The sequence below is a fragment of the Orcinus orca genome, chromosome 20 (genome assembly GCF_937001465.1).
Source record: "Orcinus orca chromosome 20, mOrcOrc1.1, whole genome shotgun sequence".
NCBI classification, from domain to species: Eukaryota; Metazoa; Chordata; class Mammalia; order Artiodactyla; family Delphinidae; genus Orcinus; species Orcinus orca.
Window position 1 is genome coordinate 33,332,982 of NC_064578.1, and position 27,106 is coordinate 33,360,087.

The window sequence follows — 27,106 nt, forward strand, 5'->3', positions numbered from 1 at the left end:
ATCACCTAATCCATCACCTTCCTCCATCATCACCTACGTATGCAGGCCAGAAAACTAGGAGTCATCACTCACCTCTCTTTCTTCCTTACCTCTCACTTTCAATCTATCTGTGAATCCTGTCAATTCACTTCTGATATCTCATAGCCATCCACCTCTCCCCATCCCTTCCCCAACAAGTCTAGCCCCAGCAACTATAATCTACGGCTGAGCCTATCAGCAGCCTTCAACGGTGTCCCTGCATTCACACAGCCCCTGCTTCAGTCCACTGTCCACCCTGCAGCCAATATCATCTTTTCAAAAGGCAAACCCTGCAAATCCCTTGCAAAATCCTTCAGTGGCTTGCCATTTCCTTTTAATAGGATACACCAGGCTCCACGTGCCCTGGCCTTGTTTGCCATTCCATTCTCATCTCATAAGATGTTCTATCTCTCTGTTCTGGCTACTCTGGCTCTCTTTAGTCCTTGGCAAACACCAGCTCCATTTTACCACAAGGCCTTTACATATGCTGTTCTTTCTGCCTAAAACGTTCTTCTGCCCCATTTCAATTTGTTATCTATCACTCCCCTGGTAAATCTAAGCTCATGTCACTTCCTCCTAGAAATATCCCTGAGCCCCCTCAAGTAAAAGCATCCCATAATATACTCTCACAGCATCATATGCCTTCATTATACCCATCAAGACTGCAATTCTTCATTTGTTTCTGGCACACAGTAAGCATTCGATATATACTTGTTGAACAGATGAACAAAAGAAAAAAGAATAAACCAGAAGAAAGTGATGTCCCAGAACCAAGGGAAGGTAGAGTTTTTTAAAAGTGGTATCAAAAAAAAGGATATCAAGATAGTAAAGTCTTTAAATGATTCAACTGATTCTAGAGATCTTCTACCTTAAACAGATCAATGAAGTGCAGAGAACAAGCTGCTAATACATTTTCTAAATATTACATTAGCCTTAACAGCAGTGCAGCTCAAATTGTGTACAATATTTTAATTCAGCAATATTAATAAAGAATGGTCTATTCATTCTGTTTCCAAAAACTATCTATATTGGTGAAAAAGCCATTTTTTCTCTAGTGAGTTAAAAGGAGAGAATCATTATAAAGAACACTAAAATTATAGATTACCTTCATCAATATACCATGAATTTTTTGATTTGGATTGTGGTTGTGAGTCAACAGAAGACCCATTTAAGGTATAAAATAATTCAGATCTGTTTCTATTTCCAGGGTCTGAGGTAGATCCTATGGAACAAGAAAAGTTCCTTTTAAAAATAAAGTCAATATGATGTGAAAGTTTTTCCGTAAGAGAAAATAATATGTATATGGTGTTAACAATTATTTACACAACCAACAGATGTATACAAACACAATATAGTTTATTAGTACCTTCAGCTTTTAAAATTTTGGTAACCATTTTTGCAGTGTCAAAAAGATTCTTCAGCCCAAGAAACAATATAAGAGGAGAACAGGAGTTAAGTTAAAAGAAAAGCCTGCTTTTTTTTTTTTTTTTAAACAAACTGCTTTAAAAAATCATTTCACGTACTATGGCTTATTTCCAAATGTCAAAATCACCATTCCCCAATTTCATTTAACGAAGCTCTTGGTTCACAAACTTAACATATTATTTTAAAACGGTTGCCCTCAAAAGAAGGCAGTCTTCGAATGTATATAAATAGATGCATAAATTAAGTTTAAAAGATTTAAGGTTTAAACATTTTGGAATTTAGTCAACAAATCCCTTGCTGAATTTCTTCATGTCTCTGAAAAAGTGAAGCAGTATTATTTCTTATACATTAGATTTATTAAATGTAAGAAAATTTAGTGTAGCTATGCCACAGACACATCAAGACATTCCCCCTGCCTCATTACTAAAAGGACATGCTATCATTGAGAGTAGTGGGGTCTGAAGAACCTACAACAAAATCTGATTTCTTTTTCAATTTAAAGCAGATAACTTTACACTTCATACCTATAACTAAGATCTGCTACAACATAAGTAGTACACATATCTTAAGAAAATCTTTAGGCTATTCATATTTAAGTGAGAGTAGCAAATTGGTGCTAACCTATCTAGATCCATAGGTTAACATAAAAAATACTATCTATCACTTATATATTCTATTTAATTCTACATCTCCCAGGGTCCAATGTCACATAAAATATTTCTTAAAGTACAATTTCCTTTTAAATAAGCTGAAAAAGTTTTCTTCACTAGATAATTGAGGAAAAAATATTCTTTTCTTAACCTACATCTGAGTTGAAAATTCTTGCAGCTTTTTAAATTAGCTGTTTAGCTTGTATAACTACCACCCTATACATCTATGAAATATGTGGAAGCTAACCAAAAAACAACTAAAAACTCCACATGTATTGTAAGGGAGTCTCTGGAAGAAAGACAAAAATTTTTGCTTAGTGGTTTGGAATTTAATTTGTGCCACCTCTGTTAGCAAAATCCACATAATCTCTAGTATATTTTATCCTATAAACATTATCCATAAATGATTATTTTGTACAGTGTGACTCTAAACTATATATACAAATGTTACAAGTAGGGAATTCCAAAAACCAGCGTATATGGACCAGAAAAAGACACAGGTCCCCACAGGAAACTTTTCATCATTTAGAAAAGGTTGCGAACCCTTGGCTTAAGCAACACCATCTATAAACATTTTTTAGTAAACTACTAAAAATGTTTGCAAGAAGAAAGTCTACGTATACAGTAAGGAGTAATACCTTTTAACCTTTTCTCAATGCTATGGCAAATAAAAAATCATGTAAATAACTAAGAACTGTATTCTATTAATCCATACCTGTAGCCTTTGGTTTATTATGACTGGATGAACCTTTGTCCCCAACACCTCTTGACATAAAGGCTAGTTTGGGAGGCCTCCTTTCCTGTGTAACGCTATCTGAAACAGTAAACATGTTTTTTAAAGATAAAAGCAAATTCTTATAGAAGAGAAACAATTGAGCAAATAATGACAATAACAACAACAATCCCTTTCCAATGAAAAAACAGGATTTTCAGAGTAGTTTTACAAATTCGTCAAGGCCATAAAAAGTACTGAAAAAGATCATACCAAAAAAAAATCACTGCTGTATTTCAAAACATAATTTCTACAAGATAATACACCCCAAGTACAATTCAGCTATGTGCTTAAACTTCTTGAAAATTTAACCACTTTTAATCAATTTTATTTGATATGTTGAAACACCACCAAGAAAACCTTATTCAGTTTTTTGCAGGATTTCCAAAATCAGTATCCCCAGAACACCCCTGTGTGTTATGAAGTGTCCCACTCTCAAATATCTCTAGAAGATGCTGAGATAAACAGACTTCTTTACTGCATAACCCCAGAACCTTTAATATGCTAATATGCATTGTGAATCTCTCAAAAAGGGATATAATAAACTTATCTGATAATGTTTTTGGTGCCACTCTACTTAGCATCTCAGATTAATATATTTCATGGGACACAGATTGGAAAAAGTCTGGTTAGGTATATGTATCAGTTTTTAAAACTATATATACATGTTAAGAATAACACAAACACATATACATATAAGAGAAAAAACACAGAGAAATACACAAATGAATAATGCAGAAAGCCAGAGATAAATAGCAACAATATTTCTGAAGAAAACACTTAAAACTGTTTTGAAAAATTGGTGCAATAATTTTGTTTTTGATACAAAGACTACTTTAAACCTTAAAGGCCAGTGATTTTCATAAGATATTCACAAAAACTGATCAAGCAAATGTAGAAAAGTCAGCCTGGAAAGTTTTCCCCTGGAAAGTTCAACATATCCGTGGAGTCCAACATGACACTTAAGACTCCTACCTGATAAAGCTATGTATCAGCAAAAACAATATCACCCACAGTGGATTTTTGAGAACAGAAAGAGAAAAAGAGGGAAAGTTTTACATTTTAAACACAAGGGCTATTTTTTTTAAGAAAAAGGAAATAATATTGAATTAATTATATATAAATGATGCTTGGTAACTTTTTTCCACAGTTGGAGGGGGAGAAGAATGCATTATTGAACTATATCTTAACTGTCTCATAATGTGATCAAATGGAATATTATTTTAGTTCAAAAATTATACTGAATAACCATGTGTTTAACCAAGTGATATAGTAAATGAAAGGCTATTTACCAATATTTTTATGATGTTACCATTCCAATATCTCTAAATACCACATGTGACAGCTACTGTGAAAGTAAAACTTCTTAGTCACTGGCAAAAGTTTCCAAATTACAGCATACAAATTGACTAAAGAAAACTAACTCCCACTATTAACTGTAATTAATTGCATGTAAGTACATTTTGAAAAGATCTTCACATGTATACCATAATCTATATACATTATACAGTTAGTGGTGATTATAATAAAGGCAGAAAATGGTCTTAACTAAGGCCGCCTGGCAGTACCAAAAGGCCAAATGGATGAGCCGGTGGTGACAACTCTGATGCTGATGCTAGGGGAGAGCTCCAAGGGTTAGGAATATGCAGGGCACTGGAGTTGGAAATGGTGGTTATCTTCTGCCAAAGACTTTGTCATGGGGGAGGTAGGGGCTCAAATATCAACTTTGAGGAATAGGACAGTCCTGCAGAATTCTATGCAGATAAAGGGTCACATGCCATATCTAACTTGCCCTCCAGCAGTTACATACCAACTAATTCTTTCCTTATCACAACTGTATTCATGATCCAAAATCAAAGCCTTCCATCTTAAATGAATTTTAAGCGATTACCATCTCAGGAAAAGGCAAGTATGAGAAAGTAAACAAAGTAAGGAATAAATTTGGCAGGCAATTTTGTGAGGTTAAAACAATCCTGATTAAAAGATATTAAAAGAGATAGCAAGACGTCCACCAAACGGCATGTATAAAATGTTCATAGCAGCCTTATTTGTAATAAACAAAAGCTGGAACAATGCATTCTACAGGAGAATGGATAAACAAACTGTGATCTGTTCATGCAATGGAATATTACATAGCAATAAAAAAGAATAAACAACTGATATACAAAACACCATGGACACTGTGTTGAGAAAAGAAATGAAGCCAAAAGTACCCATTATATATACACAGCAGGAGTGCATTCAAAATGATAAAATTAGAAGCCTGCCCATCACTCTTATCGATTTAATCAGAAAAAGAAAAACCTCTGGAAGAAACTTGGGTTGGAAATCATAACAATAAACCAGTGAACAATAACAAACCACAAGAAATGTCTGTGGATTTGAATGACCCACTAAATTGAGAAAATTGCTTAACTGATGTACTGCTTAACATCATCAGCCACAAGAGCATAATTCAAACCCAAATGAGAATTTAATATCCATGGAGAAATCTACTGAAGAAAATGTAAGTTTACTTGGGTAGAATGAAGAATGATAAAACCCAATACCAAACATACTATACACAACAACAAAGCAAAAATCTCCTTACAGTGAGACTACTGATCAAAGTAAATATTTTCCTTATATTTTAGACAATTTTATATGAAAAATTGTTCAAGAAATCCTGGAAGGTCCATAGAGATAACATCAGGGTTGCATACTGTGATCTAGTGCTTCAAAATAACCTTTTGGGCTCTAATTGTCTCATATGAGAGAAGTCCTGCCTATACAGACAACATTCAGGGTGATTCAGACTGACAAATCTCTACAGAAGGCCACTTGGAATTATCTATCAAAATGTAACGTACACATACCCTTTGACCCAGCAAGTCCACTTCCAGGAAGTTATCTTTTTTTTTAAGATCTTATAAATATTTTAATGTAAATATGAGTATAATATATCCCATTTAAATACTCAGAAAAGTATATTGATGGCACACAAGAAAAATCTACAGATGACATGATATTGAGAGAGACAAAACACAAAAGGACAGAATTAGTATCCAAAATGATCTGAAAATGGAAGACTGGATAGCTCTAACGACATGAAGTTAAACAGGGACAAATGTACAGTCCTGCCATGTGTCCCCCAAATCAACCATACAAATATAGATCAGAAGCAGAAGTACATGTGAACAAAATTGGGGATTTAAGTCAAGCGTAAGTTCAGGAATCATTAATTCATTAGTTTATAAGTGCATTCATTTAGTCAAGAAATACTACCAACTCCACGCAAGGAAGGCATTACCGTGTCTCTGGGAATATAATTCAAACTGTGACAGGGCAGTCCCAAAATCTTTTCTTCCAAAGTCCTGTTCTATTGCAATAATTAGTCTACATACAGACTACGGTATTCTGTTCCCCTCTAGGTGTCCAAGTGTCAAGGTGTCTTTAACAAACCAGGTCTTATTCAGAATATCTGGAAGGCATGCGATATGAGAAATGGCTAAAATGACTCAAACTATTTAGGCTGGAGAACAGAAGATGTAGGTGTCAAGGACACTCATCTTTGAATATCTGAGGGTTGCTACAAGGAAGAGGGGCTGGATTTGTCCTAACTTCATCCCCAGTTAGAAGTAGAATCAATGAGGGAAGTTATAGGGAGGTAGAGGTAAGCACGTATCCAAGGAGAGACCTTTTCACAATTACATCTTTCTAAAATGAAATACTCTAATTTTCTTCAGGACAAAGTGACTCTTCTATCAAATGAACACGTAAGTAATGTTTTAGCTATACTGCATACATGCAAACTGAAACATACATATGACATTACTCACTGAAGCATTGTTTATAATAGCAAAAGACTGAAAACAGCCTTAATGCCCATCAGTAGGGGACTGGTTTCAAAAAATTGATACATTTTGGGGCTTCCCTGGTGGCGCAGTGGTCGAGAATCTGCCTGCTAATTCAGGGGACACGGGTTCGAGCCCTGGTCTGGGAGGATCCCACATGCCGCGGAGCAACTAGGCCTGTGAGCCACAACTACTGAGCCTGCGCGTCTGGAGCCTGTGCTCCGCAACAAGAGAGGCCGCGACAGTGAGAGGCCCGCGTACCGCGATGAGGAGTAGCCCCCGCTTGCCACAACTAGAGAAAGCCCTCGCACAGAAACGAAGACCCAACACAGCAAAAATAAATTAATAAATTAATAAACTCCTACCCCCAACATCTAAAAAAAAAAAATTGATACATTTATAAAATGAAATACAATGCAATAATTTAAGCAAAAGATTAAGTATGCAATTTATGTACTAATATAAAATGATCCCTATGATCGATCTACTGTTAGCTTTTTTTAAAAAGGGGCAACTTACTCTTCTGGGAAGATAAGTTGGTGTACTTTTTCCTATTCCTCCTGATAAGTACAGCTAAAAACTCTGGATGTAACATATAAAACAAAACTGAGAAGCCTCTGAAAGGCAAAGAGGAGAAGGCAGATGAGCTAGGGAGCACAGGACCTAAGGAGTGACACGAGATTTCCCTGGGTTTTCTTATTGCCTCATATACCTTAGACTTAGAGCTGAAGAAGGCAGCAACCTGGAAATGCCAACGGGGAGAGGCAAAAGAAACTCCCAACAAAGGTATCCTCTCATTAGTCAAAGAATGAGAAAAGACAAACCCTAGTTAGACAGAAACTTTCAGACAATAATCACTCTATTGCAACCAAACACAGCGGCCACACCCACTCCAACAAAGGCCAAGCGGGGAGTCTGGACTTCTGCCTCCACCTGACCATAATGAGGTGACACACACCCCTTGAAGCGGCAAAAACAAAGTTTAAATATGATCTAGAATCTCAGAATATAATACCCAACTGTCCAAGTTTCAAATAAAAATCACTCATTATACCAAGAGCCAGGAAGATGCCAAAAAGAATTTAAAAAGACAGTCAATAAATGCCAACACTGAGATGACAGAGATGTTAGAATCATCTGACAAAGATCTGTAAAGCAATCATGGTAAAAATGCTTCAATAAGCAATTACAAACACACTTAGGAAAAAATGAAAAATAGAAAACTTTTTACATAAAAGATAAAGAGAAAGGAATATTAGCATACCACTAAACAAAGTCATCAAACCACAAAGGAAGAGAGCAAGAGAAGAAGGGAACAGAGAAGAAATACAAAAACAGCCAGAAACACTGGACTCCATAAAAATCTAAATCTTTTGCTTTGTGAAAGACTCTGTTAAGAGGATGAAGAGATAAGCTACAGACTGGGGAAAAAAAATTTGCAAAGGACTAGTGTCTAGGATATATAAAGAATTCTCAAAATTCAACAGTAAAAAAGCAAATAATCCAATGAAAACATGGGCAAAAGAGATGAAAACAAAATTCACTAAAGAAGATACATAAATGGCAATCAGTACATGAAAATAGATATTCAACATCATGAGCTATCAGGGAAATTCAATTAAAACCGTAGTGAGATATGACTACACACATCTCAGAATGGCTCAAGTAAAAAATAGTGACCATACCAAATGGTGGTGAGCATGTGGAAAAACTGGATCACTCATAGATTGTGGACGGTAATGTAGAATGGTACAGCCACTCTGGGAAAGTGTGGCAGTTTCTTAAAAAGCATGCAAATACCACATGACCAGAAGTTGCACACCTGGATATTTATACCAGAGAAATGAAGACTTATGTTCACTTGTGTTCACTCTACACAAATGTTTATAAGCATTAGTTATAACAGCTAAAAACTGGAAACAAATCAGATGTCCTTCAATGGGTAAACTGTTAAACAAATAGTGGGACAGCCATAACATGGACTGTAACTCAGCAATAAAAAGGAACAGACCAGTGACACACACAGCATGGATGAATCTCTAGAGAATTATGCTGAATGAGAAAAGCCAAGCTCAAAAGGATTCTTGAAATGACAGAACTGTAGAAATGAAGAACAAATTAGTGGATGCCAGGGTTAAGGAGAGGTTGGGGACAAGACGGGCAGTGTGACAATAAAAAGGCCACATGAAGTATCCTTGTGGTAATGGGAATGTTCTGTATATTGACCATATCAATGTCAACACCCTGGCTGTGATCTTACACTGTAGTTGTATAAGATGTTCCTTTGGGGAAAACTGTGTAAGGGGTACACAAGATCTCTCTGTATTATTTCTTACAACTGCATACAAATATATAATAATCTCAAATATTTTTAAATCATGTATCTGACAAAGGGCTTATATTCAGATTTATAAGAATTCTCAAAACCCAATAATAAAAATAAATTAACAAGAAATTGGCCAAAGATTTGCAGAGATGCTCCACCAAGGAAGACATACAGATGACAAATAAGCACATAAAAAGATGTTCAACATCACTGGCCATCAGGAAAATGAAAATTAAAGCTACAACTAGATGCCACTATATAGCTATTAGAATAGCTAAAATTTATAAGACTGACCATACCAAGCGCTGGCAAGGATATGCAAAAACTGGGATTCTCACACACTGCTGCTGGGAATGTAAAATAGTATAACCACTTTGGAAAGACCGTTTGGCAGGTTGCTGTTGTTTTGTTTTGTTTTTAAAGTTCAACAATCACCTACAATAGTACCAGCCATTCCACATCTGGGTATTTACCCAAGAGAAATGAATACCTATGTCCATACGAAGACTTATACATGAATTTTCATAGCAGCATTATTCATAATAGCCACAAACTAAACAGAAACAAGCCAAATTCCACCAACAAGTGAATGAAAAAACAAAATGGTATATCCTTATGCCTATAGGGAAAACACGCTGTCTTTCCCTTTGTTCTCATGCTCACAACAATTTTGACACTTCTGGCCACCAAATGTGTGAGGAGTTTTCCCACACTAAGCTGTGACACCAGCTGGGTGTCCTACAATTCAATTTGGTTCTGACGCTATCTACCTGGGGTTAGTGGCAAATCCCACAAGTTAAGGGCTCAGTCCCAAAAGACCGTAAGCTTTGCGGTAACCTGCAAGCTCTCAAAACCCCATACTATGGGAATGTTTATGGAGACTTCATCAGATAGGCATGCTTGATTACTAACTCAATTTCCAGCTCCTCTCCCCTCTCCAGGGAATGCGGCTGTGGCTGAAAGTTCTAATCATGGCTTGGTCTCTGTAGTGACCAGCCTCCATCCAGGAGCCCACTAAGAATCACCTCACAAGAACAAAAGACACTTCTATCACCCAGAAAATTCCAAAGGATTTTAGGAGCTCTGTGTCAGGAACCTGGGTCAAAGACCAAACATTAGCAAGACTCAGGGGCAGACACATATATATATATTATACATTTATATATATTATATATACATTATACACACATATAATATATATAATGCATATATATAATATATATTATACATATATAATATGTATTATTCATATATAATATATATATATTATTTCTCACTATAGAATGGAATACTTCTCAGCAACAAAAGGGACACGTGGATGAGTCAACAAATAATTACGTTGAATGAAATAAGTCAGACCAAAAAAAAAAGAATACATCCTGAGTTACTCCATTTATATAAAATTCTAGGAAAATGTGAACAAATGTACACTGACAGAAAAAAGATCAATGGTTGCCTAGATTTTGGAGGATGGGACACGCAGATGGAAGGAAGCAAACACAAGGGGCATACCTCGGGGTGATGGACATGCTCACTATCTTGACTGCGGTAAAGGTCTCACTGGTCTACACATTCGTTAAAACATAACAAACTATATACTTAAAATATGTGCAGTTTACTGTATGTCAGTTAAAACTCACTAAAATTGTTAAGATTATAAAAAGAAGGTACAAAAAAGTGTATAAAATATGCAAACACTGAACAACAAAGAAACGAATTAATCAAGAAGGATGCAGAAGATAATTAGGTAGTTGGGGGGCAATGCTAGGAGGAAAAGGTCTCATACACCCTTTGAAAATTCTGTGCGAACATGAATGTACTACATAATCTGAAAAACAAAATTAGTATTACATTCCTAACCCCCAAAACTAAAAAAGACAACACAGATTGGACTAAAAAAAGCAGAAATTTAGGGGAGGCACTAATTGATATGCTTCATCACAACAGGTTTAAGAACCTGAATATAATGTCAAATTAGATTATGTTAGAGGTTTTTAACATTTAAAACAGTAACAAACGGGACTTCCCTGGTGGCACAGTGGTTAAGAATCTGCCCGCCAATGCAGGGCACACAGGTTCCATTCCTGGTCCAGGAAGATCCCACATGCCGCGAAGCAACTATGCCAGTGTGCCACAACTACTGAGCCTGCACCCTAGAGCCCACGTGCCACAACTACTGAAAGCCGGAGCACCCTAGAGCCTGCGCACCACAACTACTGAGCCCACACGTCACAACTACTGAAGCCCGCACTCTCTAGGGCCCGTGTGCTGCAACTACTGAAGCCCGCGTGCCTGGAGTCCATACTCCACCACAAGAGAAGCCACTGCAATGAGAAGTCCAGGCACCACAATGAACAGTAGCCCCGGCTCGTCACAACTAGAGAAAGGCCGTGCACAGCAACGAAGACCCAATGCAGCCAAAAACAAATAAATTAAAAAATAAAAAAAAAAACAGTAATGAAGAGATGAAAAACTCTTAACAGGCTGAAGACTCCTGCATTTTTAGTCAATGGTATTCTTCAGAAGCCTACTGTAACAAGCAACTGAATAGGATGAATTCTTTCCTAATCTCATCAACTGTTCAACCACTTCCAAAAAAAATTTTTTAATGCTGTAAATAATTTTGTCCTACGAGTGAAGGTAATAGGGCAAGAAAAATAAGAAACTAAATGAGATTATGACTATTTTCTTCTCTCTCAAGAAATGGGTGTTAATGATGACATGAAATATAGATGAAGACCTATTTAAATAAATGAAATTAATTTTCGTTTAGACAACTTTGCTTTTTAAAGTCTATTTGCAGGCTTTATTTTGTTGGCAAAAAAGTATAATTGGTGTATTATGTAATAAAAGCTGGTATCATTCCTAATTATCTTCTATTCATGGTTTATGAAAATCAAGGTTTGAAAGAAAAAAAAAAAAGCATTCTTTGCCTTGCCTGTCACACTGCTCTGAGAGCCAGTAACAATGACAATGATTGCCACTGATCTATAAGATCAAAGTTTGCCTGACAAGTGATTCCTAAGAGATTCATGTAACTAATTTTGATTATTTTAATCTTACATCACTATTTAAATAAAATGTAATTGTAAATGTTTTTGAAGATAAATACTACTAAAGATGAATTCTTTGTGAGGTTATATATAATTCCATCACATGAAAAATAGAAATGGTAGCTTTTTCTTTTCTTTTCTTCTTAAGTGCTACTGTAGAACCCAAGATCATTTACATTTCAAACCAAATCGAGATATGGAAAAAGTATACAGAAAGAAATACAGCTCTGGAGTTGGAAAAAAAGGGGGTGGGGGCATTTCAAATCTTTATTCTATGGCAAACTGAGAAAAACACAATTAATTATACATAAGCCAACCTCATATTTCAGGTATCTTTTTCTTTCTTAAATTATAATACTGAACTAATGATTTCCCCAGCCTCCCAACTTACTTGATATAATGAATTATATTTAGTTGTAAAATGGAAAATTCAAAGAAATTCAATTAAGGTACGTAAAAAGGATGGTTATACTAATAAGGTTTTGAGCTTTCAAAAGTACCCTTTGGACATTTAAAACAAAAAAAAAAGGTAAAGAAAGAAAAAGAAATACCCACAGAGATATTTGATTTGGTAAGACAAGTTAAATTACATTTATCCATGTGGTTCTGGTGAGACAATATTAGCATAGAGTTGATTATTCCTGTAAGAATAAATAATGAAAGAAAATTGATTTTACAAGGGATTCCCCTTAGCTATCCAGCAAGTTATTATAAAATTAGCATAACTCACAGAATTTGCTTATTAGGACAGGGCTTCTCAACCTCGGCAAGGCTAACATTTCAGACCAGATCTTTTTTTGTGGAGGGCTGCTTGCTGCATTGTAGGATGTCTAGCAGCATCTCTGTCTCTATCCCCTAGATTCAAGCAGTACTCCTACCCCAGATGCGTTGATCAAAAATGTCTCCAGACATTGCAAAATGTCTTCTCTGGGCAAAATCACCACAGGTGGAGAACTACTACTGGCTTACAACTAAAATGACCTTCTTATGAAGGTTTTGTACTAATGCTAAAAGTAAAAGTAAGGGCTTCCCTGGTGGCGCAGTGGTTGAGAGTCCGCCTGCCAATGCAGGGGACACGGGTTCGTGCCCCGGTCCGGGAAGATCCCACATGCCGCAGAGCAGTTAGGCCCATGAGCCATGGCCGCTGAGCCTGCGCGTCTGGAGCCTGTGCTCCACAACGGGAGAGGCCACAACAGTGAGAGGCACGTGTACCGTAAAAAAAAAAAAAAAAAGTAAAAGTAAAACAAAACAAAAAACTTAAAAAATTGCTTAACATACCAAAAAAAAAAACAAAACAGTAAACTGACAGTCTAAAAAGAAAAAACTGCAATGGATACCAATGCATGGATGATTCTGATGTTGTAATTGGCAGATAAGAATTGTAAAGAGGCTATTACAACTGTGCTTAATGAAGTAAAGAAAAATATGCTTATAGTGAAGGAGAAGATAGGAATATCTCATCAGAGAAATAAAAACTAGAGAAACAAAAAAAGGAACTGGACGGAAAGTCTTAAAATACTTTTAAAAACTTAAAAATACAATATCTCAAAACATAATGTATTGGATGTGTTAAAAGCACAATGCGGATAAAAGAGGGGGAAGTGAATAAAATTGAAGGTAGAACAATAGAATTATCTAAAGAACAGAGGGACTAAAATTTGAAAAAAAATTAACAGAACCTTAAGGATAAGGGACAATACCAAAAATTTTGACATATATCAAATTGAAGGTACAGAAAGAGAGAACACTGAAAGGAACAGAAAAAACATTTGAAGGAAAATTGGCTAGATGTTTCCTACTTTGTTAAAAATATAAATTTACAAATCCAAGAAGTTTAGCAAATGCCAACCAGGATAAAGATGAAGAAAATCATTCTGGGCACATCATAGTTAAATGCTGTAAGCCAAATATAAAGTCTTCAAAGCACACAGAGAAAAACAACATATTACATTACATACAGGGTCACAATGATTCAGGCTACTGATGACTTTTCATCAGAAACTGTGAAGGCCAGAAAATCACAGAAAACCAACTTTATAGCAGAGTTCTATATATACCCAAAATATCCTTCAAATATGAAGGCAAGATAAAGACATTCTCAGACAAAGAAAATTAAGAGAAATTCATTTCTAGAAGACTTCACTTCAACAAACACCACAAGAAGTTCTTCAGGATGAAGGAAAATGATAAATAGATGCACAGATCTTTTAATTCTTTAAAATATAAATGATTATTTCAACAAAAAATATAACATTTTCTTGTGCATTTTCAAAGTACACAGATGTAATGTACATGACAATTAATAGCATAAATAATGAGGAAGAGGTAACTAGATTTACATGGTTACAAGGTTTCTACACCTTATACTGATGTATATAATTGGCACAATATTAACCCGAACTAAACTAAAACATTAAGGATATATACTATAATCCCTGGAGAAACCACTAAAAGCAATATTACAATGAAATATAGCTTTAAAACCAACAGATTAATTAACATATAATTCTTAAAATTTTTCAAATAATCTACCAAAAAGGTAGAAAATGACTATAAGAAGAATGAAAAACAGAGGGACAAATAGAAAACATAAAAAACAAAAATTACTTTAAGTGTTAATAGATTAAACACAACAACAAAAGACAGAGATCATCAGAATGGATTTTTTAAAAAAATGACATGCTGTCTAAAAGAAAACAAGTGGGATAGAGTGGGAAAATGGAGTAAAGAAGGTGGGGCGGGGGGAAACATCTCAATCCAAAAAAACACACTGGGGATAGGGCAGATAAAGTAGCACAAATAGAAAACACACAAGATGGTAGAAATAAATCCAACTGTCAGCAATGATAACTATTAATAGATTAAAATCTTCAGTTAAAATATAAAAATTGTCGAACTATATTAAGAAACCAACTATATGTGATTATAAGAGACATAACTAAAACATAAATGATGAAAAAGAGACACACCTGGAAAATACTAACCAAAAGAAAACCTATCTATATCATACAAAACAGAATTTAAGGCAAAAAAAAAAAAAAAAGAAAAAATTACTGGAGATGGAGGCAGTCACCACATAATGAGAAATCACAACAATTCTAAATCACAACAATTCTAAATTCTAGGTATATAAAAATTCTAAACTTGTATGTAGCAAATAACAATTTCAAAATTAAAGGAAACACTTATAGACTAAGAAGAAATTAACAAATCCATCATCATATGAGGATGTTTTAATATACCTTGCTCAGTAACTGTTAGACCTCACAATTAAAAACTCAGTAATGATACATAAAATTTGAATAGCATAATAAATTAGCTTGACCTAAGGGACATATAAAATATGCATGAACTACATTCAACTAAAATTGAAGAAAACACATTCTCTTCAAGTACACACAGAACATTTCTGAAAATTGATCACGTACTAGGCCATAAAGCCAGCCTCAACAAATGTCAAAGGATTAGTATCATATTCTCTCACCATATCAATCAAATTGAAAATTAATAACGATAAAAACAGACACCTGAAAATTTTTTAAGTACATTTTAAAATAGTTGATGAATTACATTAAAAAACTCATGAAGGAAATTACAAAACACTTCAAATTTAATGGTAACAAGATTACTATATATCAAATTTTATGGAATGTAGGTAGTTGGGTACATAGAGAGAATCTATAGCCTTAGATGCTTTACACTAGAAAAAAAGACTAAAAATTAACAAGCTAATAAGCATTCAAACTAAACAGTTTAGAAAAAAATAGAATCCACAAAAAGTCAAAGAAAAAATAATTTTTAAAATTACTGAAACAGAAAATCAATATATCTAGAAAGGATTAAGAAATCCAAAAGATGGCTTTTTGAATAAATGAAAGTGAGAATCCTCTGGCAAGATTGTTTTTCTCTGTCTGCCTTATTTCACTTAGCATAATGCCCTCACAGTCCAACCACATTGTCATAAATGGCAGGATTTCCTTCTTTCTCACGGCCAAATAATATTCCACCACATCTTCTTTATCCATTTATCCGTTGATGGACATTTTGGTTGTTTCCATACCTTGGCTACTGTAAATAATGTTGTAATGCACATGGGAGTGCAGACATCTTTTTGAGATCCTGTTTTCATTTCCTTTGGATATACATCCAGAAGTGGGCTTGTTGGATTGTAGGGTAATTCTATTTTTAATTTTTTGAAGAAAAAGGCAAATACTGTACGATCTCATTTATATGTGGAATCTGAAAAGGACAAACTCAGAAAAACAGAGAGTAGAGTGGTGGTTACCATGGAGTGGCGGGGTGGAATGGCTAATCATTAAAAAAGAAACAGTGTACGATTCCACTTAAATGAAGTACTTAGAGTAATCCAAATCATAGAGACAGGAAATAGAACAGCAGTTGCCAGAGGCTGAGGGTAGGGGAGAGATGCACGTTTACTGCCTAATGGGTACAGAGTTTTACAAGATGAAAAGCATTAAGGAGGCAGATGGTGATGATTGTTATACAAAATTATGAATGTGTTTAATACCACTGAACTGTACATGTAAAAATGGTTAAGATGGTAAGTTTATGCCATATGTACTTTACCAAACAAAAATGTTTTTTTATTTTAAACACATGCATTTTTAAATTTTTTTTTTTTTTTTAAATTTTACCCCAACATTTTCCAAGGAACAGGCCCTTCCTGAGGCAAGCCCATTCCAGGGCACTATGTAAAAAAATTTTTAAACATGCAATGCAAATTTGTTCTTTAATTCTGAAACATGCAAAAATTAGCAAACTGGACCAAGCAATGCATGACTCATGATAAAAGTGGACTTATATCAGGAATGTAAGGCTAATTTAATATTAGAAAATTAGCAGATTAAAAGAAAAGAAACATAGGACTACCTCAATATATAAAGAAAAAAGTTTGATAAAATTTAGGGACTTCCCTGGTGGCGCAGTGGTTAAGAATCCGCCTGCCAATGCAGGGGATATGGGTTCAAGCCCTGGTCTGGGAAGATCCCACATGCCGCGGACAAGCTAAACCCATGAACCAGAGCTACTGAGCCTGCGCTCTAGAGCCCGTGAGCCACAACTCCTGAGCCCATGCATCTAGAAACTGTGCTCCGCAACAAGAGAAGCCACCGCAATGAGAAGCCCATGCACCGCAACGAATAGTAGCCCCCGCTCGCTGCAACTAGAGAAAGCCCGCGTGCAGCAACAAAGACCCGACCCAACACAGCCAAAAAAAAAAAAATTCGATATCCACTCATGATAAAACTCTTTGAAAATGGAGAATAGTGGGTAACTTCTATAACCTGATAAATGACAGCAACAACAATAAAATCCTATGATGAACATCATACTTCATAGTGCAATGCTGAAAGCATTCACTTTGAGATCAGGAGCAAGGCCAAGATGCCTCCTATCACCACGTCTATCCAATATTATATTTACAGGGACACTAGGATAACAAAACCATATTTTAAAAATGAAAGATATAAGGATTAGAAGGAAGAGGTAAAACAGTATTTGCAGATGATAATGACTTGCTACTAAAAAAGTAATCTACAGATAAACTGTGAATAAAAGATTTTAATAAGATTGTTTATAACAAAACTCAGCATACAGAAGTCAACTGAGATACTACTTCACACCCACTAGGATGGCTAGAATCAGAAAGTCAAATAACAACAAAAAAATGAAGAAATCAGAATTCTCATACATTGCTGTAAAATGCGAAATGGTGCAGCCACTTTGGAAAACAGTCTGGCAGTTCCATAAATGATTAAACATGAGCTACCATATGACCCAGCAATTCCATTCCTAGATATATACCCAGGAGAAATGAAAGCATACATCCACACAAAAACCTGTACACGAACGTTTGTAGCAGCATTATACATTATAGCCAAAAGATGGAGGGAACCCAAGTGTCATCAACAGATGAATGGATAAACAAAATGTGATATATTATTACAATGGAGTATTATTCAGGCATAAAAAAGAATGAAGTACTGATATACGCTATAACATGGATGAACCTTGAAAACATTATGCTAAGTGAAAGAAGTCAGTCACAAAAGAGCACAGATTATATTATTCTATTTATATGAAATGTCTACAATAGGCAAACATACAGAGACAGAAAGTAGACTGACGGTTGCCTAGGACTGAGGAGGATGAAGGGATAATGGAGTTATAGCTAAAAGGTACAGGGTTCCTTTTTGAGTTGATGAAAATGTTCTCCAATTGACTGTTGTGATAACTATACATATCTGTAAATACACTACAAGACACTGAATTGTATGGCTTAAACTAGTGAATTATATGGTATGTGAATTAGATCTCAATACAACTGTTTTTATAAGTAGACTATATTTCTACTTATAACCAAAAAACTATTAGAAAATATGTTTTACTTTATAATGTATCAGAATACATGCAAGAAATGGAGAAAATTATAAAATTTTACTAAAAAGAGATTAAACAAATGAAAGGCTATACATTGTTCATGTATTAGAAGTTTCAATATAATAGAAATGTCAATTTTCCTCAAATTATTCCACAGCTTAACTGCAATTCCAATCAAAATCCCAACGGAACTCTCATAGTATCTGAGAAGCTGACTGTTAAATTTACAGTGAAGAGTCAAAGGCCAATCACAGCCAAGACACTCATTAAGAAAAAGAACAAGCTCAGGGTTTATTGTTTTGCTCTTCTGATGTCAATTAAAACACTTGGTTATTAATTTTAATAAACCTTTTTAGTTATTAAAAAAAAGAGAAAGAACAAGAAGGGAAATGTACTCTTACAGCTGTAAGACTTCTGCTAAAGCTATGATGATAAAGGCCTAGAGGTCTTAATGTAGAAAAAGAGTAGAGCACAGAAAGAGATCCATATATACATATGTTAAAACTTGATTTATACCCAGCAAGCATGGTAGAGAAAATTGGGTATATGTACCTCATATCCTACACAAAATAAAATCTAGGTGTATTATACACTTAAATGTGAAAAGCAAAACTATTAAACTTGTAGAAGACAATATAGAATAACAGGAAAACTCAGAAGAGCAATGAGACAGGACTAGGGCTCTTATTAAAACATATTATAAAGAATCATTAAAAACAATGTGGTGCTGAAGCATGAACAGACAGAATAGAAAGTCCAGAAATAACTGAAGTATATGTGGGAGTTCAGTATGATGAAAGTGGCATCTCAAAGGAGGAAGAAAAAGATGGACTTTTTAATAAATGGTGTTGGGACAAGTGGGTAACTATCTGGGCAGGGGGCTGGAACCTAAATTAGATCCATATTTCACATCATACACCATATAAAATAAAAATGGATCAAAGAAATAAATGTAAAAAATAAAACCACAAGAGTACTAGAAGAAAACATGGAGAAATTCCTTTATAACCTTGGAATGACAAAATCCAGAAGCCTCTAACAAATTTGATAAATTCAGCTATGTAAAAATTTTAAATCCTGCATGACAAAAATCACCTAAAGCAAAGTCAAAAGACATTAAACTAAGTGAAATAAGCTATATACAAAGGACAAATATTGTATGGATTCCACTTACATGAGGTATCTAGAATAGGCAAACTTATAAAGACAGAAAGTAGAGAACAGAAGTTACCAGGGGCTGAGGGAAGAGAGAAATGGGGAGCTATTTCTAAATAGGTATAGAGTTTCTGTTTGAGATTATGAAAAAGGTCTGGAAACGGCAGTGATGGTTGCACATCATTGTAAATATACTTAATGCCACTGACTGTACACTTAAAAATGGTTAAAATGGTAAATCTTATTACATATATTTTATCACAATGTTTAAAAATGAGGACAATCAGATAAGCAAACAATTAAAAACACTAATGACAAATGAGGGTTAGGGACAAATGAAACAGGAACATTTGCATCTCATATCACAAAAAAGTTTACAACCCTAACACATAAAGAAGAAATTGGTAAGAAAAAAACGATAATCCAACTTTTTAAAATAGACAATAAATACGTATAAACAGTCCACAGAAAGAGAAATACAAATTTCTCTTAATCATACAAAAGGATGCTCAACCACATTCATCACAGACATGCAAATTAAAACTATACTGAAATATATCCTTCACCTATCAGATTGGAAAAAAAATCTATGACAAGGCTATAAAAAAATCCCCCTTATGAAACCCTCCTATGCTGTTGGTGAGGATGTAAACTGTCACAGCCACTATGGAAAACAGTGTGGAGGTTCCTTAAAAAACTAAAAATAGAGGGACTTCCCTGGCACTGCAGTGGATAAGTCTCCACGCTCCCAATGCAGGGGGCCCAGGTTCGATCCCTGGTCAGGGAACTAGATTCCACATGCATGCCGCAACTAAGAGTTCACATGCCACAACTAAGGAGCCCACATGCTGCCTCCCACAACTAAGACCTGGTGCAACCAAATAAATATTTAAAAAAAAAAACTAAAAATAGCGCTACCATATGATCCAGCAATCCCACTCCTAAGCATATATCTGAAGAAAACTCTAATTCAAAAAGATACATGCACTCCAATATTCACAGCAGCACTATTTACAATAGCCAAGACATGGAAGCAACCTAAATGTCCATCGACAGATGAAAGGATAAAGAAGATGCAGTATATGTATACAATGGAATATTACTCAGCCATAAAAAAAGAATGAAATAATGCCATTTGCAGCAACACAGATGGACCTAGAGATTATCATACTAAGTGAAGTAAGTCACTTAGTATGATAATCTCTAGGTCTCAGACAAAGACAAATATCATATGATATCACTTATTTGTAGAATCTAAAATATTATACAAATGAATTTATTTGCAAAACAGAAACAGACTCACAAGACACAGAAAACAAACTTATGGTTACCAAAGGGGAAAGGGGGTGGGGAAGGGGTAAATTAGGAGTTTGGGATTAGCAGAAACAAACTACTATATAAAATAGATAAACAACAAGGTCCTACTATATAGCACAGGGAACTATATTCAGTACCTTGTATTAAACCATAATGGAAAAGAATTTGAGTGTGTGTACACACACACAAACACACACACACGTATATATATATATATAATATATATATATATATATATATATGTAAAACTGAATCACCTTGCTGTACACCAGAAACACAACACTGTAAATCAACTATACTTCAATAAAAAAATAAAAAACAAAATAAAAAAATAAAAATAAATCACCCTCACACTCTGCTGGTAGGAATATAAATTGTTATATCCACTACTGAAAGCAGTTTAGCAGTATCTAGAACAATACAAATGTATACAGCTTTTCACCAAACAATCCCACTTCTGGGAATTTATCCTATAGATAAGTTAAGCACATGTGGAAAATATATATGTACAAGGCTATGCAGCATTGTTTAAAAGGGAAGAAAGACTATGTATTTATAGTGTGTAAAGAAACTCTGGAAAGATATACAAGAAACTAAAAAAAATAGTTACTAATGGGAGGCAAGGAGAGGAGTGAGGGTGCAACTGGAGCAGAGGGGATAAGAATGGAAACAAGATACCCTCCTATACTGTTTCATTATTTTGACTTGAGCTATGTGAATGCATTTCTTATTAAAAATTATTTTAGTAACTTGATAGTTACTAAACTCAAGGGTATTTGTATTGGTCAAAACTCAAATGATACAATGTATATTTCATTACATGTATGTCTTTTATCTCAAAAGGAAAAAAAACCCTAAATATTTATCTCTAGCTAATTATATGCGCGCTGAAGTATTTAGGAGGAAGTGTACTGATGTCTGTAACTTATTTTGAAATGCATTAAAAAAATGGTGGATCAGTGCATGGATAGAGGGATGGATAAATAGATGATAAAGCAAGTACAAAAATATTAAGTGTAGACTCTAGGTCATAGGAATAGGGATGTTCAGTATAAAATTCTTTCAACTTTTCCATATGTTTGAAATTTCATAATAAAATGTTGAAAAAATATTTTATTAAAAGTTTAAAATAGAGAACTCATAAATCAATAAATAGACAAACAAATCAACAGAAGACTGAGCAAAGACACAAACAGGTATTTAACAGAAGACACAAATGTTCCATAAACATATGAAAAGTTATTCAACCCTACTTGTAATCAGGAAACTACAAATTAAAACCACCTTGAGATACCATTTCCCAAAGGCATCAGATTGGCAAAAATGGTGGTGAAGTGGTGAAGAGGATACGGAAATACGCAAAACCCAAACATCCATTCACATTAGAATGGGTTATTAAATCATGAAGTATTCACACAATGAAATATACTATGAAGCAGTGAGGGTGAACAGACTACTAATACCATCATCTACAGGAAAGACTCTCAAAATACACTTTAAGTAAATGATGCAAGCATTAAAGAATACAATCACTGTGACTCTGTTTATACTAAGTTTAAAAACAGGCTAAACAATATATTATATACCACCTCAATATACCACCTCAATCCAAGCCACCATCCTCTATCTCTCATATGGATAATTGCAACAGTCCTCCTCCTGATTGCCGTTTTTGCCTTCTAACACGCAGCCAAAGCGATCATTTTAAAATGTAAGTTAGGGTTAAGCTGTCCTTCACTCAAAACCCACCTGAGCTCCCCATCTCCCTCAGAGTAAAGCCAAGAATCCATACACCAGCCCACTTGGCCCTGCCTGGTCCAGCTCCACTACCTCTCCTATCACTCTCCCTCATTCAAGCCACAATGAACCCCTTGCTATTCCTCAAGCTGGCCAAGCCCTCAAATCTCCTTCATGTCAAGAGCTCAAATGTCACATTAGAGAGGCTCACTAGGACTACCCTATATAAAGTAGAAAAATCCCACCCTCACAACCCAGCACTCCCCTTCCACCTTGCCTTGTCATTCTCCATGCAATCACCATCTAATTGACCATATGTCTTATTTATTGTCTGTCTTCACTCACTAGCATAAAACCTCCATGTGGGAAGACCTTTTACCTGTTTTGCTTCCTACTATATCCTCAACACCTAAAAGAAGCCTAAGTAAGGCTTTAATAATATTTGATGAAGGAACAACCTTTTACAAAACTGCTTTTTAAACAATAAGCATTTATTGTAACATTAAAAAGTATTTTGATTTATAAGATCACAAATTGTGTTTTTCCATAAGCAGTCATGAAAAGGTAAATTAAATATTACTAGGTAAAATATAAAGCACGTGTATACTTTCCACTGAATGTAAACCATTTGTTTCCAAAGAGAAGCAAAGAAACAGCTAACAATCCAATGTGTAAGAAATTAAAAACATTTTAAAGAAGTCAAGGAAAACCAAGTATGTCAGAGTTTACAAAGCAAAATCAACATAAAGCTATCATTTGAATCCCATACCTCCAACTAAATTAATGTACTCTTGCTGTAAGGCTAAAAGCTAACATAAAAAGCATTTCCTAACTCAGCAAAACAAGCATTTATTACTTGCCAAGCCAACAGGGAAACAGGAAGGACAAAGAGGGCAGGTTAGAAGGAATCTCAAGGATCACCTAGTATTAGCCCCTTCATTTTTACAAAAAAAGAAACTGAGGACCTGAAATGACCTTTTGAGTTTTGGGGAACTCAAAAGTGTTATGTGTCAAAATCAACAATAATGAAATAACACTGGAAGCAAAAAAAACATTTTGTTCAGTTGTGATCCTTGCTGTAGTAAAATTCAGCTTTTAAAGAATTAAAGACAAAATACATCTCCATGGAAACAATATTCCCAAGTATACATGTGAGGCTGAGAATCATGTTCTTCTATGCAGGGCTTCATATCCTAAGTACACACACAGGATTCGGGGTGAGGAGGTACTGAAAAGGTCAGAGCTTTATAATCAGACAAGTCTGGATTTGAATTTGGGCTCTAACAGAATCAACTAGGATGTTACTTGATCCTAGTCAGTCTTATCTCTATCTAATCCTCAGTTCTTTACCAGCAAAATGGGGATAATTAAGACCTACCTTATAAGTTTGTCAAGAATGTAGAAACTAATTAAGAATTAATGTCCAATCTAATTAAGAGATTCATAATTTGTGGCTACTGAATGCAGACTTTCAATGCTCAATAAGAATCACCACCTCTGATTGCCTCTGTTAGTTCCATGACTACCAACAGACTAGCTGATAATTGGAATTCTACTAGGAGCAGGGAGAAGGTGATGTTGATGCTGCTATCGATAGGAATTTATCAATTAGTTGACAGCAGCCATTAGGTGCTACTTGTTTAAGGTAAAATAAAAGGTTGCTTAAGATTATTTTTAAGATGTAAAAGTTGAGTGATCTGTTTCTGACTACAGAGTCATGAAGCCTGATCAATTATGCCATTCTCAAAACTGGAAGGGATATCGTAGGGCATCCAGCAAGAATCCTCTCCACAGTATATTAGATTATATTAAATGACCAACTTCTGCTTAAAGGCTTCTAGTTTAAACCAGGCTCTCACTCAAACAGGTAGCAGTTTATTACATTTTCTGACCCTTGCAATTATCAGAAAGGGTTTTTTTTTCACCCACTGAGAAGGGAAACGTAATGAAAAAGTGAACAATAATGGATAAATGCTACCCCACACTCACACACTTTTAGAAATGCAAATCTTTAAATATTGTTTTTATTTGGGGGTAAGGAAGGATATTCTATGTAATAACAATTCCATAATATAAAAGTCAAGTTCCAAAAATGCATCTTGAAGCTTATATTTACATCCTCATAACTAAATATGCCTTAGAAGCTCTGCCTTCATAATATTTAAAACACAAAGAAAACATACCTGGGATGATATCATTGATATGCAAGAGAATTGTACTTTCAACACTTGCAAAACTACAAAGCTGTACTCCATCAAATCTTCCATCCCAGTTGCCAATAGGATTATCCTAGAAATTAAATAATAGAATAAATTTTAAAAACCTCCTCAACAAAACATAAATATGAAAGTCTGTATTTTCCATAAAAAGATCCTCCAACAAATGAGATCAAGAACAATCAAGCCATAGTAAACCCATGGATGAGCAAGGGATCAAAAGCATTTGTCATATTACACTGGACAATAGTTATCTATATAACAACAATCCATCTACATAGGTAGATGTATTAATCATACACTGTTTCAGCCAGAAATCTGCCCCTAATTAACCCTAGCTTGCTCTAGTCACTTCACATTCCCTGAGCACTTAAATATTCCATTTGAATTCCTGTGTGCCTTTCTGTAGACAGAAAGTCTATTTTTTTTAACTGTTCTTTTGTCATTTTATGGGTATGCAAGAATTCCCTCCAAAATGGAGATTTTTATATTAATTATAAAAATGTACTCCATGAACAGCACTGTACAAGTGCTGTTCATAGAGCTAGATTAAGAGATGGCCCAGTCAGACAACTGCCCTGAGCACCAATATGGACAGCATGCGAAATGTCATCAGAAATAGGAGATGAACACTATTGCATTTGCCAGAACTTTCCTTTCAAGGAGTGCACTAGAGGGGTTTGGAATGAATGCTTGCACAAGCCAACTGGAAGACAGACAGAGGCAGGGGGAGAAGCTGGCGGTGCAATCACTAGGCAGCCTGCCCCAAGTAAACAAGATGCTCCCTAGACTGCCATCTAAGGAGCGACAGGCCTAAATGGCTTTTGCCAAGTTTAAGGCCCAAATGACCTAAAGCAAGAGGAAACTAACCCCAATGACCAGTGGCCCTCTTTCTCCAACCTTCCCTCCACTCAGCCCACAACCTCTTCTCTAAACAAGTTCTGAATATTTAAAGAATAATGGTTTAAAGATGTGCTTTATTTCTAGCTATCCCGAGGGACCCACATGTTTTACACTGGCTCTAACTTCTCACATGGTAAATGTTCAGTAAGTGTTTGCCTAAACAACATAGTAACGTTTGTCTAACTAATGGATATCAAATAGAATTTCCCAGAATTTCCAAGCACAGCGTAAGAGAAACTTACGCTAGAACATTCATATCCTACTAAAAAGTGTACCTGAATTGATAAAAATAATCACGAAAAACACCGTGAGTACAAGTCTATTACTCACATCCTCTCCCAACTCTTTCTAGTACTTAATAATTCCGTACGAATTTCTTTCATTATATCTAACAAATTCCTGTCCGTATTTTCAATCTATGAGAAAAATGTTCTCAAGACTTTTTCTTCTCCTTCTCTTAATCTCACAGGTATCGTCCAATTTGCCATATTGGGATGTAACCATAATTAACAAATATGATTGTAAGGTAACATTAAAAATAAGTGACACAAACAAAAGGACAAATATTGTATGATTCCACTTAATGAAGCACCTAGAATAAGCAAATTCACAGAGACAGAAAGAATTCTGGTTACCAGTAGAACACTGGCTGAAAGGAGTGAGTAACAGGGAGTTATTGTTTAATAGGTACAGAGTTTCAGTTTGGGCTGGAGATGAATAGGGGTGATGGGTGCACAAAAATGTGAATGTACTCAGTGTCACTTTAAGGTGGTTAAATTGGTAAATTTTATGTCACATATATTTTATCACAGTAAAAAAAAAAACCTCTTTTGAGTGAATTACATCCTAAGAAGACACTCTAATTGTCTTTTCCTCTAAAGCAATGTGCCTTTCCTCTATTCAGGTATTGATATTTTCCAGGAATGACTTTTACACACTACTCATTAAAATCAGATCAGCCAATTAAATTCAGCAAAATATTACAAAAAGAGAAACAGATTACAGAAAAAAAAAACCTTTTCAAAATAAAGAAAAATAAGACATCATGCAATATATTTCAGTGGGGTTTTTTTCTGTTTATTGGTCAGCTATTATAGAGCAAATTTAAAGACTGAAAACATTATTCCAGTTTATTCAAACTGGAAAAACGAGTAAGTGTAAATCTACAGCTAGACTCCTGTCCCCTATCAATGTTCCTCTACCAAAGACAAATTATAAAGTGTTCTTTAAATTACTACAAATTAGTCCATTTTAGATATTCTAAGTGTTAAATTTGTACCTAAATTGGTCGTAAAGCTAATA

General features: G+C 34.9%; 1 protein-coding gene across 6 annotated transcripts in view; it reads right to left on the bottom strand.

The window, feature by feature from the left end:
* The window catches only part of CYLD (CYLD lysine 63 deubiquitinase), a 61,940-nt gene that overhangs the window by 26,001 nt on the left and 8,833 nt on the right, over positions 1 to 27,106 (bottom strand). For all 6 annotated transcript variants that reach the window (XM_004264892.4, XM_033418935.2, XM_033418932.2 and 3 more), the window contains 3 exons: positions 24,869 to 24,974; positions 2,809 to 2,907; positions 1,124 to 1,240 (listed from right to left, as the gene is read on the bottom strand). In XM_004264892.4, the coding sequence (XP_004264940.1) occupies positions 1,124 to 1,240; positions 2,809 to 2,907; positions 24,869 to 24,974 (322 nt within the window). The remainder of the gene's footprint in view (positions 1 to 1,123; positions 1,241 to 2,808; positions 2,908 to 24,868; positions 24,975 to 27,106) is intronic.